At 36.4% G+C, this 19,933-nt stretch overlaps 4 protein-coding genes across 8 annotated transcripts in view; 3 read left to right on the top strand and 1 right to left on the bottom strand.

The window, feature by feature from the left end:
- The window catches only part of LOC107638503 (regulator of nonsense transcripts UPF3), a 5,366-nt gene extending 3,025 nt beyond the window's left edge, over positions 1–2,341 (top strand). Inside the window, exons 7-9 of one of the 2 annotated variants that reach the window (XM_016341812.2) lie at positions 356–500; positions 857–924; positions 1,719–2,341. In XM_016341812.2, coding sequence (XP_016197298.1) covers positions 356–500; positions 857–924; positions 1,719–2,291 — 786 coding nt within the window. In that variant the 3' untranslated portion in view covers positions 2,292–2,341. Of the gene's footprint in view, positions 1–355; positions 501–853; positions 925–1,718 lie in introns of both variants that reach the window. The other variant, XM_016341813.2, reaches the window with a different exon arrangement.
- On the top strand, positions 6,723–12,517 carry LOC107638504 (shaggy-related protein kinase kappa). Of its 3 annotated transcripts, XM_021120506.1 has the most exons (14): positions 6,754–7,035; positions 7,208–7,257; positions 7,333–7,588; positions 7,721–7,813; positions 7,928–7,987; positions 8,092–8,364; positions 8,727–8,801; positions 9,656–9,712; positions 9,797–9,937; positions 10,012–10,062; positions 10,479–10,574; positions 11,532–11,615; positions 11,700–11,802; positions 12,070–12,496. In XM_021120506.1, exons 3-14 carry the CDS (start codon positions 7,442–7,444, stop codon positions 12,156–12,158), a joined length of 1,269 nt encoding a protein of 422 aa, XP_020976165.1. In that variant the 5' UTR covers positions 6,754–7,035; positions 7,208–7,257; positions 7,333–7,441; the 3' UTR covers positions 12,159–12,496. The 3 variants fall into 3 exon arrangements, with proteins under 3 accessions (XP_020976166.1, XP_016197300.1, XP_020976165.1); XM_021120507.1 differs by lacking the exon at positions 7,208–7,257 and having other exon boundaries at positions 6,723–7,035; positions 11,700–11,812; positions 12,070–12,517; XM_016341814.2 differs by lacking the exon at positions 7,208–7,257 and having other exon boundaries at positions 6,723–7,035.
- Positions 14,030–17,590, top strand: LOC107638502 (stromal 70 kDa heat shock-related protein, chloroplastic). The gene is made up of 8 exons (XM_016341810.2): positions 14,030–14,714; positions 14,977–15,229; positions 15,319–15,398; positions 15,502–15,644; positions 15,748–15,846; positions 15,993–16,182; positions 16,374–16,772; positions 16,964–17,590. Exons 1-8 carry the CDS (start codon positions 14,160–14,162, stop codon positions 17,357–17,359), a joined length of 2,115 nt encoding a protein of 704 aa, XP_016197296.1. The 5' UTR covers positions 14,030–14,159; the 3' UTR covers positions 17,360–17,590.
- LOC107638505 lies at positions 17,954–19,710 on the bottom strand. Of its 2 annotated transcripts, none has more exons than XM_016341816.2 (3): positions 19,451–19,710; positions 19,178–19,404; positions 17,954–19,094 (listed from the first exon to the last, which is right to left on the bottom strand). In XM_016341816.2, the coding sequence occupies exons 2-3, from the start codon at positions 19,383–19,385 to the stop codon at positions 18,169–18,171; spliced, it is 1,134 nt and encodes a 377-aa protein (XP_016197302.1). In that variant the 5' UTR covers positions 19,386–19,404; positions 19,451–19,710; the 3' UTR covers positions 17,954–18,168. The 2 variants fall into 2 exon arrangements, with proteins under 2 accessions (XP_016197302.1, XP_020976167.1); XM_021120508.1 differs by having other exon boundaries at positions 19,178–19,408; positions 19,455–19,710.

Raw genomic sequence — 19,933 nt, 5'->3', positions numbered from 1 at the left:
CTTCTATAATTTCATCAAAATATAGAAGTATCTTTTTTCAATGTTTGCTCCTGTTTCTGCTTTTGGGAAGAAAAAACACAGTTCTCTCAAAATCTTAACCGAATGGAATGGCCCCAATAATATATTTTCCGGAAAAATTGCAGATGGAACTTAGAGTGATATGATTAAAAAATGGTCACTTTAAATTGTTATTAATATATTAGTTTACTATAAATCAAATTTTTAGTTCATCGTAAAGCAATGCCAGTATTTGATAATTCTCTAGTTGTAATTGCTTGCACACACAGATATGGAGAATGATCTTGGTTCTAACTTGTGCTTAACAATGTCTGATTTTCACTTCTACGTCGGACAGTATGTTGCAAGAGACACAGGGAAAGGTTCCATTGGAAAAGACAAAACAATTTACACTTTGGTTCCCAGGCAAGGTGATCAGCATCATTCAAGTAAAACTTCAACTGTGGCTTCATCAGATGCAAACCAAACACTGGATGAGAATGGTAAGTTTATATTTTTGTTTGGAATTTAGTTGTTATTTGTTTCTCCTTTACGTCTCATTTACGGCTTGGGGCCCATGTTTGAAAACCTCTTTGAATGTATACATTTGTTTTATTTGATGAATTTAGGGCATTGAGATTTTTTCTTCTAATATAAGTTGTGATATCAGCATAATCCCTGTGCCCTGTTTCTTAACTGGCTCTCCTAGCATTCTTGTTTCTGCATCATCATCATCATTCTATTATTATTATTGGAGTCGCTGTCTATTTTTGTATGAGTTAATAGTTTAGCTTTGTTTTCTTCAATTTAATTGTGTTCAATGGGGATTTGCTTAACACTTTGTCCTTTATTTAAGGAGTTGCTGGAAATACTGGTTCCGGGAAGAAGGTCCTGCTTCTTAAAGGGAAGGAAAGAGAGATAATTAATGTGAGCTTCTTATTTTCATCTGAGTAGTCCATTTTATTTATATGCTTGCACATGTTGCAAAAGGATTCGTCTAGAACCCTTAGGATGTGTTGACTAGAATGCATATTTTGATGCACAAGGAAGAAAATGCAGTGTGGACAAACCTGACCTGAATTGAGTGAAAGTTGTTTTATTTACTGTTCTTACTCTGATGGGAAGCAACTTTGAAATTCTGCTTCTTTATGTTGTGACGTCAATGTCAATGAGTTGCCACTGGTCATGTCTAGTTTGTATCAATCAGATGCATCTTGATCTGGTTTTCTGCAATTATCGCCTAAATTTTAATTAATTTGATTGATTCATTCTATTTGAATGTTCTCGTGGATGATAGTACCCTTAAATCATCCTTTTACTAATTGGAGTTGTTGATAAATGTTGGTTTCAATGTAATCTTAGTGGCTCATGAAATGACGAGGAGAGAGATTAACTAATTTATTAAGATTCAAGGATGGCACTTAGTTATTACTTGTCAGTTAATAATAAAAAGGTCAATGTACTATAGAGAAAGCACTACTTATAGATGATATTATGATGCTTATCATTTTATTGGCATAATGGTTCATACTAAAGTGACTTTGAGGATTATTTTCCTCTAATATGCTGCCTTATTGCTCGTGACATGAAATATGATGAATCAGGAATCCACTATAAGTTCTGGCATGGATTGTTCTTTGGTTCCTTTTATTGTGATTGATGGATTTATCATGTATGATCATGCTATCACTTCATATTTTGATGGGTTTCTTATTGTGCAGGGGTCTGATTTAGATAGTTTAATAGAGCAGAATAATGTAACATCTTCAGCCAAAACAATTGTTGGCTCAACACCTCTGAAGCAGAATCAGAGGCATGAAGGTAGTGCAAGGATTATTAGAAGCATACTCTCAAACAAGGAAATGCGCCAAAGTCAGTCAGCCAGGCCTCAATCGGAGCAGACAATACCAACATCTGATCTACAAAAAGAAAGACAACCACCTCGCCCTGTACATGTGCAATTGATTTTAAAGGGTTCTAATGGGACACCAGAGAATAGGATTGGCATGCATGATTCACGTAATTCAAGTGAGAGGCTGGAGAAACGTGTTAGGCATAAGGATAGACCTGATCGTGGTGTATGGACAAATCGTTCCATTGGAGGCGATGATTCTTTATCATTGTCTGCTTCCTCACAAGTAGACCATTTGGAAGGTAGATGCTTCATTATGTTTACTATGATTTCAATGACAGGTCTTCTGAAAAGCATGTTTTATGAGATAGAACTGTACATTTGGCATCTATTTGGTGTAAAGCTCATGATCTTTGTAAAGGACTTTGCCTCAGACATGTAGAGAGATTAGAAAGCTATGCCTTATAGATAGCTCTTTTGTTTTGTCTCTTGTAAGGAAGATCTCTATCCTCCTTGAATTTGTTCTTCTTCTTTACAATTAAAATATTCGGACATAGATTGAAGATGGGATCCGTTCAGAGAGAGAGAGAGAGAGAGATTATTGGCATCAGAATTCCTTGGTCTCCCTATTACAAATTGTAGATGTTTGAAGAATTGTGGATAGATTTGAATAGCCTGGCAAGTTGACTGAGTAATGGGCATTGTCTGGGTTTATATTCCAATATCTTAAATAGTTTAGGTGTAAATATGAATCCAGGATTTTGTGTGTCCTTAGCAGCCCCTATTATACAATCTCTCGCTAGCTGTCCACCAAATACAAGTAGGAGCTTGCGAAAATGATCCTGGATCAGTTTTGGACTACCTCTCTGCTCATTTACATTGAAGGAACACTCAAATGGACTATGTTTCAGGCTCGCTATGTCTACATCCTATCGTTGACTTTGGAGTTTTCTCCAGGGCACAGACACGGAAATACCATAGATGGTGTGTTACTAAGGATAAATAAGGTCTTGCGGGAGTTACTAGTGTGTGGATATTGTTCTGGCTCTAAAATATTATTGTACAGTGTGGTATTGCATACTTGCATGTCTCAGCAAAACATGGCTGTTACACTGCTGGTTCGTGATTATAAGTTAATTAATTTTGTGAATTACCATCCTTATCCTTCCCAAACGTAGTAGTTATAAACCCATGTTTAGATTATTGTGGATGTCATCCGTCTGTAAAGTCCTTTATGCTATTTGGGTATTAGAATTCCATCAGGATCACATTGGTGTCATGGTGTGTGGATGTTTTCCAACTGTAAAGTTTGGGAGGGAGGATGTCTAAGACGAAATATGAAGTTTATCCTTATATTTAATAACATCTTTTTACCAAATTTACTCTGGCTTCCTTATGTTGTTTTTCAATTTTCATTTTTAGCACGAGATTTAAATATATTACTGTGGAAATTCATGTAGTCGTCTTCACGTAGTAGTTTTCATGTTTTTCATGTAAAGATGATAGTTAAAATTTAAAAGTTATTAGATGTTCATGTAAAGATGATAGTTAAAACTTAAAGGTTATTAGATAGTTTAATTAAACATGTTAAATAATTTAATAAATTTCATCTATCAATTTTATTCGAGCCAATTGCACGCCAGTGTTTACTTTTATAATACACACAAAGAAGGGCACATTGATATTATTGATTTAGCTTCTCTAATGTTGTCTCACATAAGTTACTCAACTCTTGGCTCTTTTAATATTATTATTATTATTTGTTCCCTTCTATTTGTTGGTTTGGCACCCTCGTCGAGCAGTGCTAACATGAAACGTCAACTTAGCAATGGAATAGGAAAGGATAGACTAGACACTAGAGGATTGGACTGACTCTACCCTCCACCGCATAAAATTTGTTCTGTCTTCTATTTTTTATTATGACGTTTAAATGTTATAAATTAAAACTAGTGGTTGTGCTCAATGTGTTTCAGTATACAAGAATTTATGGCAGAAACAACGGTGGTCTTTGTCTTCTTTAATTCATCGTATAAAGTACTGTAGTAATTAGTCAGACTAGAGGGACCGTTTTTCGTGGTCATTTGCGCACATGAATGTCCCCACACTTTCCCAAACAATAAGAGATACTAACAGCATCGTTTGTAAGCATGAACTCTTGACAAATGTTCCTTCTCCAATCTCCCTAAAAGCTAAGTTCATCTCATATATTGCCATTTCATGAAATTGCAATACTTTAGTGCGGGGTGTGTAAAATCTATAGCCTCAAGTATTCAAGTATAGTATTTAAGTAGGTGGTTATTTACATAAAGATATTTTTTAAGTAAAAATATTGGTTAAGATTATATGTATTATATTAAATAATCTAGTGAAATATATTAAAATATTTGACAATTTTTAATTATCGTGATATTTTTATATGAATATATCCTTAGTTGATGATATTGGATTAAGAACCTTTTTTCTTGTTCTCATCCACAAGACTAATGGATACATCATTTTAAAAGCTAGTAGTGGTGGTTAAGGAGGCAAGGATGGCCTACATATACCGTGTCAAGCAATGCGTAGATTGGAGCGAACATGCATCTAGAATATTCTTCCCTCTCCTCCCTCTTCATTTTCTTAAAATTCGTTTTATATTAATATATATATAATATAATACTATAAATGTTTAATATACATAACTCCCCCACTCACCAAGTACTATTTTAGTATATGCTTCAACTTGGGATGTTCAGCCACTTTCACTAATCCCATGTTAGTAAGGTTGCTTATTATTATATACCTTTGGGGAAAAAAAAAAAGAGGTTGCTTATTATGAGTTTGTTTGGAATGAAAGAAATTGAAATTTACTTAAGTGTTCATTTTTTTTTTATTTTGAAACAATTAAAAATAAATGATTTAAATTCTTTTAAAAATTTTAATTTTCATTTTCTTATTACAACCTTTATATGTTTGGACCACTGCTCATTTGTGATTTATCCCATAAGTCTAGTTTTTCAATGTAAAATGCTAATGTAGTTCATCAAAGAGGAAGATGACCTATTACTAATATAATTATGTTAACTAATGAGCTAACTGGGGAGGCAGATAAAGAGCGGATTTTTATCCTATTCGATTTTGTCTCATCGAATAATAACTCATATAAAATTTGTTCTATTTTTATTTGTGGATAATAAAAAGTTGAATTTACTCTTCCTCTATGAATGGATAAAGATCAGATGAATATAGACAAATTCGGATAGTTTGTCATCCTTAAAATTAAGTATTGTTAAATTCTCGCAGGTTTTTTTTGTTGTTTTTTAAATAGTATTTATACTTTATAGAATTTTCCTCTCTGTAGTATTATTAATAAATTGTTTTGAATGTTAAACTCTAATTCAATTAGAAAAAACAATGATAAAAAAATTCATCAAATCGCCTATATGATGGAATGGAGTGGCCTTTTCAATCTTATGCACATGAAAGCATGCTGGCAATGGAAAAACTAGGCAGGCTTAAAGTAAAAAGTAAGCCCTAGAGTTCAATAGGCACAAATTATTACAATCGAGTTTGCGTTCTTCCTTCCTTTAAAGACAGAAAAAAGTTTTGGTCAAAACCATTATTGTTAATCATGAATCTACAAAGTTGATAAAATTAAAAATCTTAGAGACAAGTAAAAGTATCTTCAATTTGATCTTAGTTTCAAGTTCATGCCCAGTATTTTCAGGAATTTTTTTAGGGTTATTTACTTATTTTCCAGCTTATTCTTACGCATTGTTTTTTATATTCTATAACATAATAAAATTTGATATTTGTATAATTTTATTAGCATTTAATTTTAATGCTTTAAAATATTTTATATATTTATTTTTTTATAAATAATCATTCACATTGTCAAAATAAAAAATAATTATTTTTACTAATATTTAATTATATAATTAAATACATACATAAAATTATTTTATATAGATTGATAATGTATTAAAATTAAATTTATTTTATTCAGCTACCGTTCTACAAATAATTGATCTTTCCAAATTTTAAAATGAGTAATAGCTAAAATGGCATAGACTCCCCATACTCAATTAAGAGGTTGCGGGTTCGAGTCTCCTAATTCAAATGACATAGTCTCCTCATACTCAATTAAGAGGTTGCGGGTTCAAGTCTCATATCTTTGGTAAAAAAAAAAAATTTGATCTAATTTAAATGAAATTATAATTTTATTGAATTCACCAACCAATTGCTCACTCGCTTTCTGTTGTTTTCATTTCTTTTTAGTTTTTATATACAATCATATTATTGATTTATTTATTTGTTGCTCATATCTATAGACTATAGAGTATAGACTATACACACTTTCTGTTTTGAACTACGAATACCATATAACAATGAGCCTGTATTATAATACGTATACGTTTGTATTATATATAATTCTGAGATATTTTTTTTGAAAAAAAAGTCAGGTTCATTTTTAAAAGATTATCTATTTTTTAAAATTGATTTTCGAACATTTTTTAAAAAATTAAATCCATCTTTTGAATATTTCAAAAATTTTAAATTAATCACGCTAATCATTTTATTATTCTTTTGTTAATAAAATTAAAATTTATTAATGTAATATGTTAAGTAATATTATGCCAATGAGTTATAACTCAAATGGTATAGACTCGAAACTGCAACCTGTTAATTGAGTATGGGGAGACTATGCCATTTGAGCTATTACTCATTGGCAAAATTTGAAAAGATAAGAGACTCAAACCCGCAATCTCTTGTTGTGTTATTATATAAACAAATTTTCGACAGTAAAAAAAAAACGAAAAAATAACATAATTAACTTAAAATTTTTAAAAATTTAATTTAATTAAAATTAAAAAAAAATTGAGGATTAATTTGACCATGATTACTCATGATTTATTGGATTTTGTTATCCGCAGAGCGAAGAATAAGAGAGAAAAGGAAAATACAAAACAGCGACACACCGAACCAAACTCTCGCAGAAGAAGAAGAAGAGAGAGAAAGTGAAGAGAGTTGGAGCTGAAAGTGGAGGGAATTTTCTTCTTCCTTTTTCCGATAGCCGGCGATCGCTTCACTTTGTCGGAAGCCCGATCCATTGTTCGAAGTTAAGGGAATAACTGATAGTCACAAATTGAAGAATCGTCAGTAAAATGAAAGTGCACTGCTCCGATTCTCGTCACAGAAGCTTTCAGGTTAATCAATCTCACTCTCACACAACCAAGCGCGATTCTCTTTAGTTTCTATCTTTTGTGTTCGGATTTGATGGATCTTTTCATTGTTGATCGATTTTGTTGTTTTCTACTATTTTTGCTACTTTCCTTTTTGTCCCCTGCTTATTACTATATCCGGTTTTTGTCTTTCAAGGGATTAGATCTGACCAAATCTAATTATCAATGTCGCTGCTAGTTAACTTGGTATGATTTCCGTTGAAGCTGTTACACTTACAGTTACTGTTACGGTTACGGTTATGGTTATGGTTTTGGTTACAGTTACCGGGTGAACAGTGCTTCGATTTCGGAAACAAGAGAGAAGAGAACTTAGAAGGCAGAAAATAGTGGCATTTTGTGGTACTCTTGGAAGGAAGGAAGGCACTCACTCATGGCGTCGGCTAGCCTTGGAAATGGTGGTGTTGGCAGTTCCAGGTCTGTTAATGGCTTCAGGGGTTCTTCTAGTTCAGTTGATTGGCTCGGGAGAGAGATGCTTGAGATGAGATTGAGGGACAAAGCTGACCATGAAGAAGACAGAGTAAGTAGCAATCTTCATTTTTGTTTTGTGACTTTTGAATTTGAATTTGAATTTGAACTTGAAATTGAAATGTTGGAGCCTTTTGATTTTGTGGCCATCATAGTAAGTTGCCATTGTGTTTGTGCATTCCAGGATAGTGAGCCGGACATCATTGATGGTGTGGGTGCTGAAACTGGACATGTGATTAGAACCAGCATCGGTGGCCGAAATGGTCAATCTAGGCAGGTAAAATATTTCTTGGTCAATTGGTATTGGAAAAACCTTGATAATGTGAATGAGAAACATTCTATCACTAACAATTTCTCCTTTGGTTACTGGTCATTGATCATTCTCTAACAGAATATTAGCTATATTGCGGAACACGTTGTCGGCACAGGCTCTTTTGGTGTTGTTTTTCAAGTGAGGCAGAACCACTCATTTTTCTTTGGATGTCTTTTGTAATTGTTGTGCTGTTAATACATGACATACTGTCAGTTTTTGAATTCTATTAACACTTTTATCAGGCAAAATGTAGAGAAACCGGAGAGATTGTAGCCATCAAGAAGGTTCTCCAGGATAAGCGCTACAAGAATAGAGAACTACAGATAATGCAGATGCTGGACCATCCAAATATTGTGGCCCTTAGGCATTGTTTCTATTCAACGACTGACAAAGAAGAAGTTTACTTGAATCTTGTACTTGAATATGTTCCTGAAACTGTGAATCGTATTGCAAGGAACTATAGCCGAATGAATCAGCGAATGCCTTTAGTATATGTAAAGCTTTATACCTATCAGGTAAGTAGTTTGCTTATCTTTGTATCTGGAAATGGTAGCTAGATACTCAAATAAAAGTGGCAGAGAGGATCCTATCCCTGAACTACCACAAATAATAATTCGATGATAATATGTGATTGGCCTTTGAAGAGCTCAACTAACTAGTTTTTTTTAATTCCTGCCTATTTTTCCCCCTTAATAATGAGTTTCTCGTTTTTTGATTTATCTATTTGAAGAATTTTAGTTTAATAGATTCTTAGATAATATGGATTTTTCAAGTTGTATTTGTGATAGTCTTTCAGAGGAACAGAAAAATTAAAGAATTATGTTATTTTTCTTTTAATGTCTGTTGATATTTTTCCCATCTTCGGTTTTGGCTGCAGATTTGCAGGGCCCTTGCTTATATACATAATTGCATTGGTATATGTCACCGTGACATCAAACCTCAGAACTTACTTGTAAGACATTGCTTTGAGTAGTTGATTTGTTTGTTACCTGGAAGTCATAATGGGCTTGCTCCGAGGTGGAGCCTCTTGTATTCTATGGATGGCTGTAGCCACCACCAAACTTATGCAATTATTTGTTAATTTTGCAATTACTGCAACATCTTTTGTATTTTCTTAATTTGGCCCCTCCTTCCAAAAATTTCACACATATTTACTAACTAATGTTATCTAAACTTAGGCTTATTACAATCTTTTATTTGGATTCTAATTTAGAAGTAAAAAAATTTTTAATGCACTCAAAATCTATATAAATCCACATTGAAAGGAAATATTTCTGAATTGCAACTAGCATTTTATGTTCACAAACAAATAGTTAACATAAGATTTTCATCAAGAAAAACTTATTTTGTTAAATCAATTTTCATCTTATATTTGTTGAAAATTTTATACACCTACTTATTCCTATATCCTCAAATGTCTATTTCTGTGCATAGCAACTAAAGGTGACTTGCTTTTAAAACTACTTTCCAGTTGTATTTCTCTTTAATCATTGGGTGCACTCTTGAACTTCTCATTTTAGCTTGTGGTGATTGTTTAATGTATAGTTTTGTCAATGCTGGAAACTAGGAGTGTTTTAGTATAATCAAATACTTCTTCCTGTTGCTCTATATGAAAATGCCAGACTTCATTTTATCCTAAGTGGACTGTCGTGTTTCTTGAACATGTAGGCCTCATTGCCTTTTAGTAATACTTGTGAATTTAAGTTATGCTTAATTTAACACAAAGATGGTAGGATCTTTGTCTGGTATACTTATGATGGCATTAGTTACTATTTGTCGTACTCAGATAAACATTACTTGTGTCAGGTGAACCCACACACTCATCAGCTGAAACTATGTGATTTTGGAAGTGCTAAAGTGTTGGTAAGATTTTGTGCTTAGTACACTGATTGTAGATAGAGGTTTTTTCGTTTTTACTCAAGCTTCCTCCATGTTTCAATTCATCAGGTGAAAGGAGAACCTAATGTTTCTTACATCTGTTCAAGATACTATCGTGCTCCAGAACTTATCTTTGGTGCCACTGAATATACAACCGCAATAGATATATGGTCAACTGGTTGTGTAATGGCTGAATTACTTCTTGGACAGGTAATTTGATGCTTGAATAAATAGGTCTTTCCTCATTTTTGCATTTCTTCCCTGAAGCTCAACTTATATTGCAGCCTTTGTTTCCTGGAGAGAGTGGAGTCGATCAACTTGTTGAAATCATCAAGGTGAGGATTGCCGATGCGTTTTGTAAGGATAATTTGGATTTGTCTGTCATAGAATTTTGTAATCCTTGAATATTTAGTGATTATGAAATATTTTGTTTGTAATTTTTGTAAAGTTCAGGTCAGTTGATTCTGCTAGAAATTATATATGTTGTGGGTTTATTCCATGGATTTTGCTATATTTCCTGGCTCAAGGAAAGGGAAATCTAAGGTTTTTTTTTGTGTGCAAAGATTTCCAGTCTTGCTTGTATAAATGCTTTTCGTGTGTGGTTTATTATCTCTTTCTTCAATCAAGTGAGATACAGCAATTTCTTTACAAATAGATTTCCCTAGTTCTGTTATTATTCTAATGAAATAGCATTCCTTTTTCACTAATCCCGAAAGGAGTCCTGATTTTATTTATTTACTTTTAATTTCAGGTTTTGGGAACTCCAACAAGGGAGGAGATAAAATGCATGAACCCAAATTATACTGAATTTAAGTTTCCACAGATAAAACCTCATCCATGGCACAAGGTACAGGCTCTATGTGCTTTACTTTCATTCTTAATACACTGTAAAAGTGTGAATGCGTTTGGTAATTTGGGATCAAGGTTCAGTATGTTAATGCTAATGGTTTGCCTGGATTAGCTAGATTTTGGCCACAGTTTACCATTTACCTGTACTAGATACTTCCTCCAAGTTACATTTCGGCGGCATGTTTCTTTTGAAAACATTTGCATGCTTTTTCACTGGATATCTTCCCTAATTAGGGGAATCTTTCAAAAGATAAAATAGAATAATCAGCTATACTCTATTACATTTTGAAACAAGAAAAATATTTTGAAGCCAGTAGTGACTTGGTACTGATGGTCAGGACTTGGTCTCTGCTTTCCTTACATTTTTGCAGTGCTATCTTCACCGCTTATTCTTTATTTGATCCATGTATGGGTACACCATCTTCTAGTCTAATTGCACGTGTTGTAGTATGATCAAAATCATTATCGTCCTGAGTTATTATGGCACTAGATAGAGTTGTCTGTCAATTTAGGATCTGTCTTCTCTCTGAGTTTGATATGTGGCTGCACGGGGCTATTGACCTGATATGGATACGGTTGGATCAGCCTTGATTAATATCAAGGACCATGTGAGATAATACTAGATTAGGGTCAATTTTGGACTATATTGATGCTCTCTAGTCACTTTCAGAGATGCTTGAAGTGTACAACAGTGCTAGATGTTAAAAATTGTTATATGCTTCTTAATTGTGGTTTCCTGTAGTTGGTTGTGACATATTCAGACATCATAGATCAAGGAATATACATTAATGTCAGGGTTGAATCTATATCTATATTCTTAGAGCTGTAATGTGGTTTGGTGTGTAGCTATTCAATTTGAGCATATGCAAGAGTATTGGTAAAACTTACAGTAGTTAAAAGGAATCTTATTTGCATGGAGTATTTAGTAATGAACTAATGATATCATAATTTACAGGTCTTTCAAAAACGTTTACCCCCAGAAGCAGTAGACCTTGTCTGTAGATTTTTTCAGTACTCTCCCAATCTGCGATGCACTGCTGTAAGTTTGGACTCTCCATTTCTTGTTCTTGTTTTCTATTTTCGTCTTCAATTGAATTATTTGGTCCATATTATGGCACTGCAGTTGGAAGCTTGCATTCATCCCTTCTTCGATGAGTTGAGGGACCCTAACACCCGGCTTCCTAATGGTCGCCCACTTCCACCTCTGTTTAATTTTAAGCCTCAGGGTAAGTTAAGGTACCTACAATATCGATCAACACAATCTAGTTTTGAAATTCTAAACGATAACTCAACATCAATGTGATCATAGTAATCTATTGAGGAATAAAAAATCGGGGTTGGATCATTGAGGAATTGTTTATGGTACAAGTAAAGATTTTTTGTTTTATTATTCTATAGTAAACCTTTTTGTTTTTCCTCTCATGGGGGATTCTTTCAAATTTTGTTTGTGTTGCATGGCCCCGACCTTACTGACTTCGTATTGATCCTTGCAGAACTTTCAGGGATACCACCTGACGTCATCAGTCGGCTTATTCCAGAGCATGCTCGTAAGCAGAACTTGTTCATGGCATTGCACAACTAGCAAGTTATTTTTCCTTTTTTCTCCCCAGTACTAGCACTCTAGCAGGCTGTAAATTATCGGGTGCATCTGAGAAAAAACAAAGATTAATGCCACAGAAAATTCCTAGGATTACCCTTATATTATTATATGATAATATAATATATCATATATAAAGTTGAACGTTTTAAATTTCTTGTCGGAGGAGGGTTCTTTTCTCTTCTTGCTTTAGAGAATGTTTTGCGTATAAAAATCTCAATACAATACAGGTGCTCCGACTATTTTAGGCCCTGTTTGGTGCCTGGCACAGGATGAAGCATGATGGTATGCATATAAAATGATGGTCTTTATATAATTTTGTATGAATGGCGAGTCATTAGCTGCTTATGATTTTTTTATGTTTTTATTTTAGTTTTTCTTTCTTAATTTATTTTATGGGTTTGCATAGTGTTTCGGAATTCGCTTTTGGTGCTATAAACTATAGACTAACATTTAAACATGCAGGCTTGTGTTTGAGAATCTCCCCCCCCCCCNNTTTGAAAATTACTTTTGTATTCAAACAAATTAATTACTTTAGAAAACAATTTTACAAATAAAAAATATTAAAACTAAAATTTTCAGCATTTTCAAATACATGTCCATTGTATTATTGAAATGGCTATTTTAAGTGGTGCTAGTATGTTGCCTTCACAATGGAAGGTTAAGAGAGGGCATGATCATGGTTCCATTAATTCCGTTTTGCTTTGCTTTATAATAATACTTACGGAAGTAAATAATCTATCCGATCCGAGGCGGTTACAACTTAATAATACAATGTAAGGGCTGAAAACTAAGTTGATAAACCAGTAAGGAAGGGACCGAAACTTCAAAAAGAAAGAAGTGATCGCCAAGAGGCACGTACGTTGTTGCTGTTGCCTGTTGGAGACCCCTTTTTTCATCATTCATTCACAAAAGGAGTTGGTCACTAGCTTGCTCAAATTCAAGGTCAATTGGTTAATTATGCAGCTTTTAATTTTGCATAACAAGTCTCTCCCTTCTTATGTTCAGCTAAAAATTAGCATATGGTAGTAGGTCAATTATTTTAGGAAATGGAAATTTAATTTACTAACAAGGTCAGAAAGAAATGTAGGTGTATGCATCATTACGTAAGTTGAAGTTAGAGAACAATTTGTGCAGTAAAGAGAGCGCACGCTACACAACTTGTTAGCCTCGCCAAACAAGACATCCTCGTCTATATTCGAATAGAATTTTATAAGCCTTAATATATACTAAGATGCAAATACAAAGTTTATCAAAGAGAAAAAGAGAAGGGTATTTCACTACATTACAACAATGATAAGGACTTATGCCAATTGCCAAGGCCTGGCAATCTGCCTGTCAATTTGTTCACCTCACCACATCGTTCATGTGGCTTCCCGAGAATTCTACTACTAAGGTGTGCGTGATGAATATAAGCTACTAGAATCATCCTATTTCTTTAGACAGATCCCGTTCTAGGAAGTCCGAAAATTGAAATAGTATATAAATAAGGTTTTTATTTTTTTTTTTGCTATAAAAGATCTTTTTATATGGTCATCTGATTGTACTAAACTGTATAACCCAGTGTTGATTGAATATTTAGATTATTTTGTTAAATAGTATGTTTTTTTAAATCATTTTATAATTTTATAAAAATCTAAATACTTTAGAAAGTCAAAATGACTATGCTAAAAGTCAGTTCAATTAACGAAGTATGAATGGATCATGGATGAAGAACCTAACCTACCCACCAGCCTCGCCGGGTCAAAACATAGGGAAAATGGAGCCCCGAAAATCCAACGGGCAAGCATAGGATGATTCTAGAATAGGTACACGTGGCAGCACGCATAACCCTCATCCTCTCGTCAAAAACCCAAACCCTTCCTCATTCCAGGTTGCTGCTTGTTGCTGCTCTATCTTCTATCCATTTCTCTTCCACCAAATCCTGTGTGTCTCTTTCTCTTCGAAGAATTAGATTAGGGTTCGGGTTAGGGATTTCCCATAGAAATGGCTTCTTCAAGCGCCCAGATACACGGTCTCGGAACTCCATCCTTCGCCGGCAGTGCCTCCCTCAAGAAGCAAAATAGTCACCGGACGGTGTTCCTCGGCCAGAGGCTCAGCTCCTCATCGTTCCCGCGCTCCGCGTTCCTCAAGCTCAGGAGCACCGCCGCTCGCAGAGGTTACAACGTTGGTCCTCTCAGAGTCGTCAATGAGAAGGTCGTCGGCATCGATTTGGGAACCACCAACTCCGCCGTGGCTGCCATGGAAGGAGGCAAGCCCACCATCATCACTAACGCCGAGGGTCAGAGGACTACCCCTTCCGTCGTTGCCTACACCAAGACCGGCGACAGGCTGGTTGGCCAGATTGCGAAGCGGCAGGCGGTGGTGAACCCGGAGAACACCTTCTTCTCCGTTAAGAGGTTTATCGGAAGGAAGATGTCGGAGGTGGACGAGGAGTCCAAGCAGGTCTCCTACAAAGTCATTAGGGATGAGAACGGCAATGTCAAACTCGACTGCCCCGCCATCGGCAAGCAGTTCGCCGCCGAAGAGATTTCCGCTCAGGTTTTCATTATTCCTCTTCGATTCTTTTTTTTTTTTTTTTTTTTTTTTTTTCATCATTAGGGATGAGAACGGCAATGTCAAACTCGAATGTCCCGTCATCCGCAAGCAGTTCGCCGCCGAAGAGATTTCCGCTCAGGTTTTCATTATTTTCGGTTCTTTTTTTTTTTTTGTCTATTTTCTTCAATTTGTGCTGATAGTGTTGCATGCCATAGAATAGGGTTCATGTTCCGTGAGTGATTTTGGGGCATTTTTTGGGTGTTAGGTTTTGAGGAAGCTTGTGGATGATGCTTCAAAGTTTTTGAATGACAAAGTAACAAAGGCCGTGGTCACTGTGCCTGCTTACTTCAACGATTCTCAAAGGACTGCTACAAAGGATGCTGGTCGGATTGCTGGTTTGGAAGTTCTTCGTATCATAAATGAACCAACTGCTGCCTCCCTTGCCTATGGATTTGAAAAGAAGAATAATGAAACAATCCTTGTGTTTGACCTTGGCGGTGGTACTTTTGATGTCTCGGGTATGGAAAACAACACAATTCTGGTGTCCCTTGTTTGTTAAAATAGTTGTGTTGATACCTGTATTCATTTGTTTTTTACTCTGGTTCAGTGCTTGAGGTTGGTGATGGAGTGTTTGAAGTGTTGTCTACTTCTGGAGATACACACTTGGGTGGTGATGACTTTGATAAGGTTGGAATTCTTCCATTCTATTTTAGCATGATAAGTTATTGTTTTTTTGTTCTGTATAATGTATTATATCTAAATGTTTCATGTTATTATCGTGTGGCTGCAGAGAATTGTCGATTGGTTGGCTGGAAACTTCAAGAGGGATGAAGGTATTGATCTTTTGAAAGATAAACAAGCTCTTCAGCGCCTTACTGAGACAGCTGAAAAAGCAAAAATGGAGCTCTCGTCATTGACCCAAACAAACATCAGGTATTTTACTTCTTCTCGGAGCAGTCTCCAGCCAAGCTAATAGTTTTTTGAATGTGCTTTCCTTGCTTTGTTAAAACTGAGATATTGATTCGTATGTTTTCAGTTTGCCGTTCATAACCGCTACAGCAGATGGCCCCAAGCATATTGAGACCACCCTTACAAGGGCTAAATTTGAAGAATTATGTTCAGATCTTCTTGATAGGTAATGATAGCTAAATCCTTTTTTCCCCCCAAAATGACAAACCTTCTTGATGCTCCATATCTAAAATGCAGCAAAAATACTCATGTATCATGTATAATGATGTATAATCTTGTATAATGATGATACTTGCATGAATTCTGTGACAGGCTAAAGACCCCAGTTGAAAATTCATTGAGAGATGCAAAGCTCAATATTAAGGATATTGATGAGGTGATTCTTGTGGGTGGATCAACACGTATCCCTGCTGTCCAGGAGCTTGTAAAGAAGATGACTGGGAAGGACCCAAATGTCACTGTCAATCCAGATGAAGTGGTTGCCCTTGGTGCTGCAGTTCAGGTTGGATCTTGCTGTTTTCTTGAGAAAATTTTCAACTTGATTATTTTTGGTTGGGAGGTTGATTCTTTTTATTTTTAGTTTTCGGGGTGGGTTTGGTGCAAGAATTATGTGTTATGCATGATAATTGTTTTCTGGGTACCATGTTGGCTAGATTCTGACTGATGTCTTCTGAATTTTTCAATTTATGTTAGGCTGGTGTCTTGGCTGGTGATGTCAGTGACATTGTTTTGTTGGATGTTACACCATTGTCTTTGGGTCTAGAAACTCTTGGTGGTGTAATGACAAAGATTATCCCAAGAAACACTACTCTTCCCACCTCGAAATCAGAGGTCTTCTCAACAGCTGCTGATGGACAGACCAGTGTGGAGATCAATGTGCTTCAGGGCGAGAGAGAATTTGTCAGGGACAATAAATCTCTTGGTAGCTTCCGTTTGGATGGTATCCCTCCTGCACCTCGTGGGGTTCCTCAGATTGAAGTCAAATTCGACATTGATGCCAATGGTATTCTCTCAGTTACTGCGATAGACAAGGGCACAGGCAAGAAACAAGATATTACAATTACTGGTGCTAGCACCTTGCCTAATGACGAGGTAAATTAATTACATATTTGAACTACAAATGGAACTGAATTTATCCTTTTGGTATTGTTGCCATTTGCCAACCTCCTCTTTTTGGGTTTTTTTTTAATCTTTTTAAAAAATGAAAAACTTTCCAATATTAAGATAACATTAATTATAAGTTAGAAGGTTGAATGACATGGCTTGAATGTAATGTAATGCAGGTAGATAGGATGGTAAAGGAAGCGGAGAAATTTGCAAAGGAGGACAAAGAGAAGAGAGATGCTATTGACACCAAGAACCAGGCGGATTCAGTTGTGTACCAGACTGAGAAGCAGTTGAAAGAGCTTGGAGACAAGGTTCCTGGCCCCGTGAAGGAGAAGGTTGAAGCAAAATTGGGAGAGCTTAAAGATGCAATTTCGGGTGGTTCAACCCAGGCCATTAAGGATGCCATGGCTGCTCTCAACCAGGAAGTTATGCAACTTGGCCAGTCCCTATACAACCAGCCAGGAGCTGCAGGCGCAGGCCCTGCTGCACCTGAATCTGGTGGCCCCACAGAATCATCGGGCAAGGGAACAGATGGAGATGTGATCGATGCTGATTTTACAGACTCTAAGTGAGGAGTAAGACGGATTATCCAATAGCTTTTTTTTATTTTTGGTGCTGAATTTGTAGTGATTTTTGTCAATGGAAGAGTGGGTGTCTGTTTCAATTTAAAGTTAGACACGGGTTTTTATAGGTTCTCATTGATAGTTCGCGTTGTACCTCTTGGAAATTTTGGCTATGAAATACAGTTTCGAGGATGGTATTTACAGTCACCAAAAAAATTTATGGTATTTACAGGCCGAAAATGTCGTAAAAATTCCTTGTTGATTCAAGATTAGATAAATAATAGATTTTTATTTCATTTCGTTGCCTTCCTTGGTATTGTTGAATGATAGTGTCTATTCAGTATGCTGTAATGTAACACGATTAGCTTGCGGGTTTAATTGTATATGTAAAAACGAGCTTTTGTTTTGGGTGTAACGGTTGAAACCTGTTTTGGTTTTCAGCGATCTTCACAACTAAAGGTTATCATGGTTCATGTAATCATGTGCTGGGTTTGAATTGAGAGTGGAGTGATGGTGCCACGGTGGTGTTTTGCTCTGTTCCTCCGCAGAGCGTATGTGCGCCCTTTACGGTTAAAAGACCCTGTTTGATTAGGGAAGGGAATCTAGAGAGAATAAAATATGGTGAACTACTGCTTAGATGTATTTACAAATGAAATTAATATTGTACTGCAGAAAACAAAGCTGTATTTACAATTAACGTTCCCCAGCAAAAATTCCTTCTAGCTTAGGTTGTCTTCCTATAAATAAAACAATAGAAAAATGAAATGAAAAGCCTTTACACAAGAACAAGGGAGGAAACTGTACAGACTTGGCTTTAGTTATTCCCAAATAGAGTTTCTAGGACTCTGAGGCACACTACCAACTCTTTCACCCATGCCACCACCGTATGCTGGAGATTCATCGTAGTATCCGTACCCTTTTGGGGGTCTGCAATTATTATTATTAGTAGCCGGATAATAATAGTTGAAAGTACTACTACTACTATTTGCACTCCGGCTACCCATATCCGACCTCCTCAGCGCCAAAAGCGGCGGCGGCCTTCCCATCCCAACTAATTGATCTTGTGGCCCGGTTCTTTGATAAGAAGCAGGCAGATGAGCAGGAGGATGGTGACCTTGGTTCTGGCCCTGGCCCTGACCCTGGCTCTGGCCCTGGTTCTGACTCTGGCACGGGCTCTGGTGGCTCGGAGAATGATTGTGATAATGGTTATGGTGTTCGTGCTGTTGAAAGGCAAGGCTGTGAAGGTTGCTTAGGCTAGAAATGCTGGGAGAGCTGTGCACTCTATGCATGGTGCTACGGCGGCCTAGACCGAGAATGTGGCCGTGGAAGGGCGGCGATTCGTGGACCAGATCCGTAGTGTGACCGTCTGGGGAGTTGGATTTGGGGGATGAACAGGCAGAGGGGGCGTTGAATGCAGCCCTAATTGGACTAGGCCTTGACCTTGGGCTTATGCGCTGGAAGCCGTTAATGGCATCAATGTAGCGCTGCTCCAAGGGGTAGGGCTCAGTCCCTGATGTTCCTTGGTTATCTTTGTCCACCACCAAAAGCGGCTTCAACGGGCACATGAATGTCCGCAGCATGGGAGCTCCTCCAACTTCGTGACGGTCATGCTCGTCAATCATATGCTTTAGATCCTCGTCGTTCCTCACCGATACCAGTGTGTCCAGATCTTCCGGCACCAGCTGATACTTTAGCACCATGCTTTCTCCTCCTTCGATCATTCCATGCAGCTTCTTCATCAACTCTAAAAGAAACAAACAAGCGTGACATATGTTAGGTTTTCCTATTCCACGGAATTTTGGGATTTCGTGAATCAAGTGTTCTCACCGTAGAAAGTGACGTTCCTAGGGACAGAAACGACGCGAGTCTCGCCGCCGACGTACTTGAGGAGGCCATCGGAGGGACGGGGAAGAACCTTGCCACCATGGCTGCACATGAACTTGACCTTGCTCTTTGGAGAGGAGGCTGCGGATTCCGGGTTTGCTGTTTCATCAGCGCCGTTAGCAACGCTAACATCGCCTCCTTCTCCCGCCATGGTCGATTGTTCCTTCTCTCAGTATATTAACCAAACAATCAATTGTGCGCGTGCTTTGGAAAACGCAGTGGAATCGATTTGATTTGGAGAATGGAAGAAATCAAAAGACGAAAAGAAAGTGGAATGAAAACGGAGAAAGAAGAATGATTCGATTTGGGAATAAGAAGCAAGTTTCTAATTGAGGGTGTTCGATTTGAGGCAGTTATTCGCTGCTCCTATATTCGCGTTTTCATCAACCGCTCAATCCTTTTTTTGTGAGGGAATTCAATTTGAATATCTCTCTTGCATTATCCTTTTTTTTTTTTCACAATATTTTTTAATCCAATATGATAAAAGATTAATCTAAACTTTATTTAAGAATTTATTATCAATCAATAAATTATTGGTAGAAACTCAGGTGCAGTCGACTTTACGTGAAGTTGATAGTTGAAAGTCGTTAGATGAAAAATTAGTCAAATCAGTTAAACTATCTAACGGCTTTTAACTATCAACTTCACGTGAAGTTGACTGTACCTGAATTTTCACCTAAATTATTACATGCACAAATA

This window comes from Arachis ipaensis, chromosome B04, assembly GCF_000816755.2.
Source record: "Arachis ipaensis cultivar K30076 chromosome B04, Araip1.1, whole genome shotgun sequence".
NCBI lineage: Eukaryota > Viridiplantae > Streptophyta > Magnoliopsida > Fabales > Fabaceae > Arachis > Arachis ipaensis.
The sequence above is the reverse complement of the archived record's forward strand: the minus strand, read 5'-3'. Positions and strand labels throughout refer to the sequence as shown.

Bases quoted from the DNA above. Each gene is read 5' to 3' on its own strand.
- LOC107638505 (XM_016341816.2), bottom strand. From the start codon at position 19,385: ATGGCGGGAGAAGGAGGCGATGTTAGCGTTGCTAACGGCGCTGATGAA. The intron at 19,095-19,177 runs GTGAGAACACTT...TGTTTCTTTTAG, and splicing joins TAGGAACGTCACTTTCTACG to AGTTGATGAAGAAGCTGCAT.
- LOC107638504 (XM_016341814.2), top strand. From the start codon at position 7,442: ATGGCGTCGGCTAGCCTTGGAAATGGTGGTGTTGGCAGTTCCAGGTCT. The intron at 7,589-7,720 runs GTAAGTAGCAAT...TGTGCATTCCAG, and splicing joins CTGACCATGAAGAAGACAGA to GATAGTGAGCCGGACATCAT. The intron at 8,802-9,655 runs GTAAGACATTGC...TACTTGTGTCAG, and splicing joins TCAAACCTCAGAACTTACTT to GTGAACCCACACACTCATCA.
- LOC107638502 (XM_016341810.2), top strand. From the start codon at position 14,160: ATGGCTTCTTCAAGCGCCCAGATACACGGTCTCGGAACTCCATCCTTC. The intron at 15,847-15,992 runs GTAATGATAGCT...ATTCTGTGACAG, and splicing joins TGTTCAGATCTTCTTGATAG to GCTAAAGACCCCAGTTGAAA. The intron at 16,773-16,963 runs GTAAATTAATTA...AATGTAATGCAG, and splicing joins GCACCTTGCCTAATGACGAG to GTAGATAGGATGGTAAAGGA.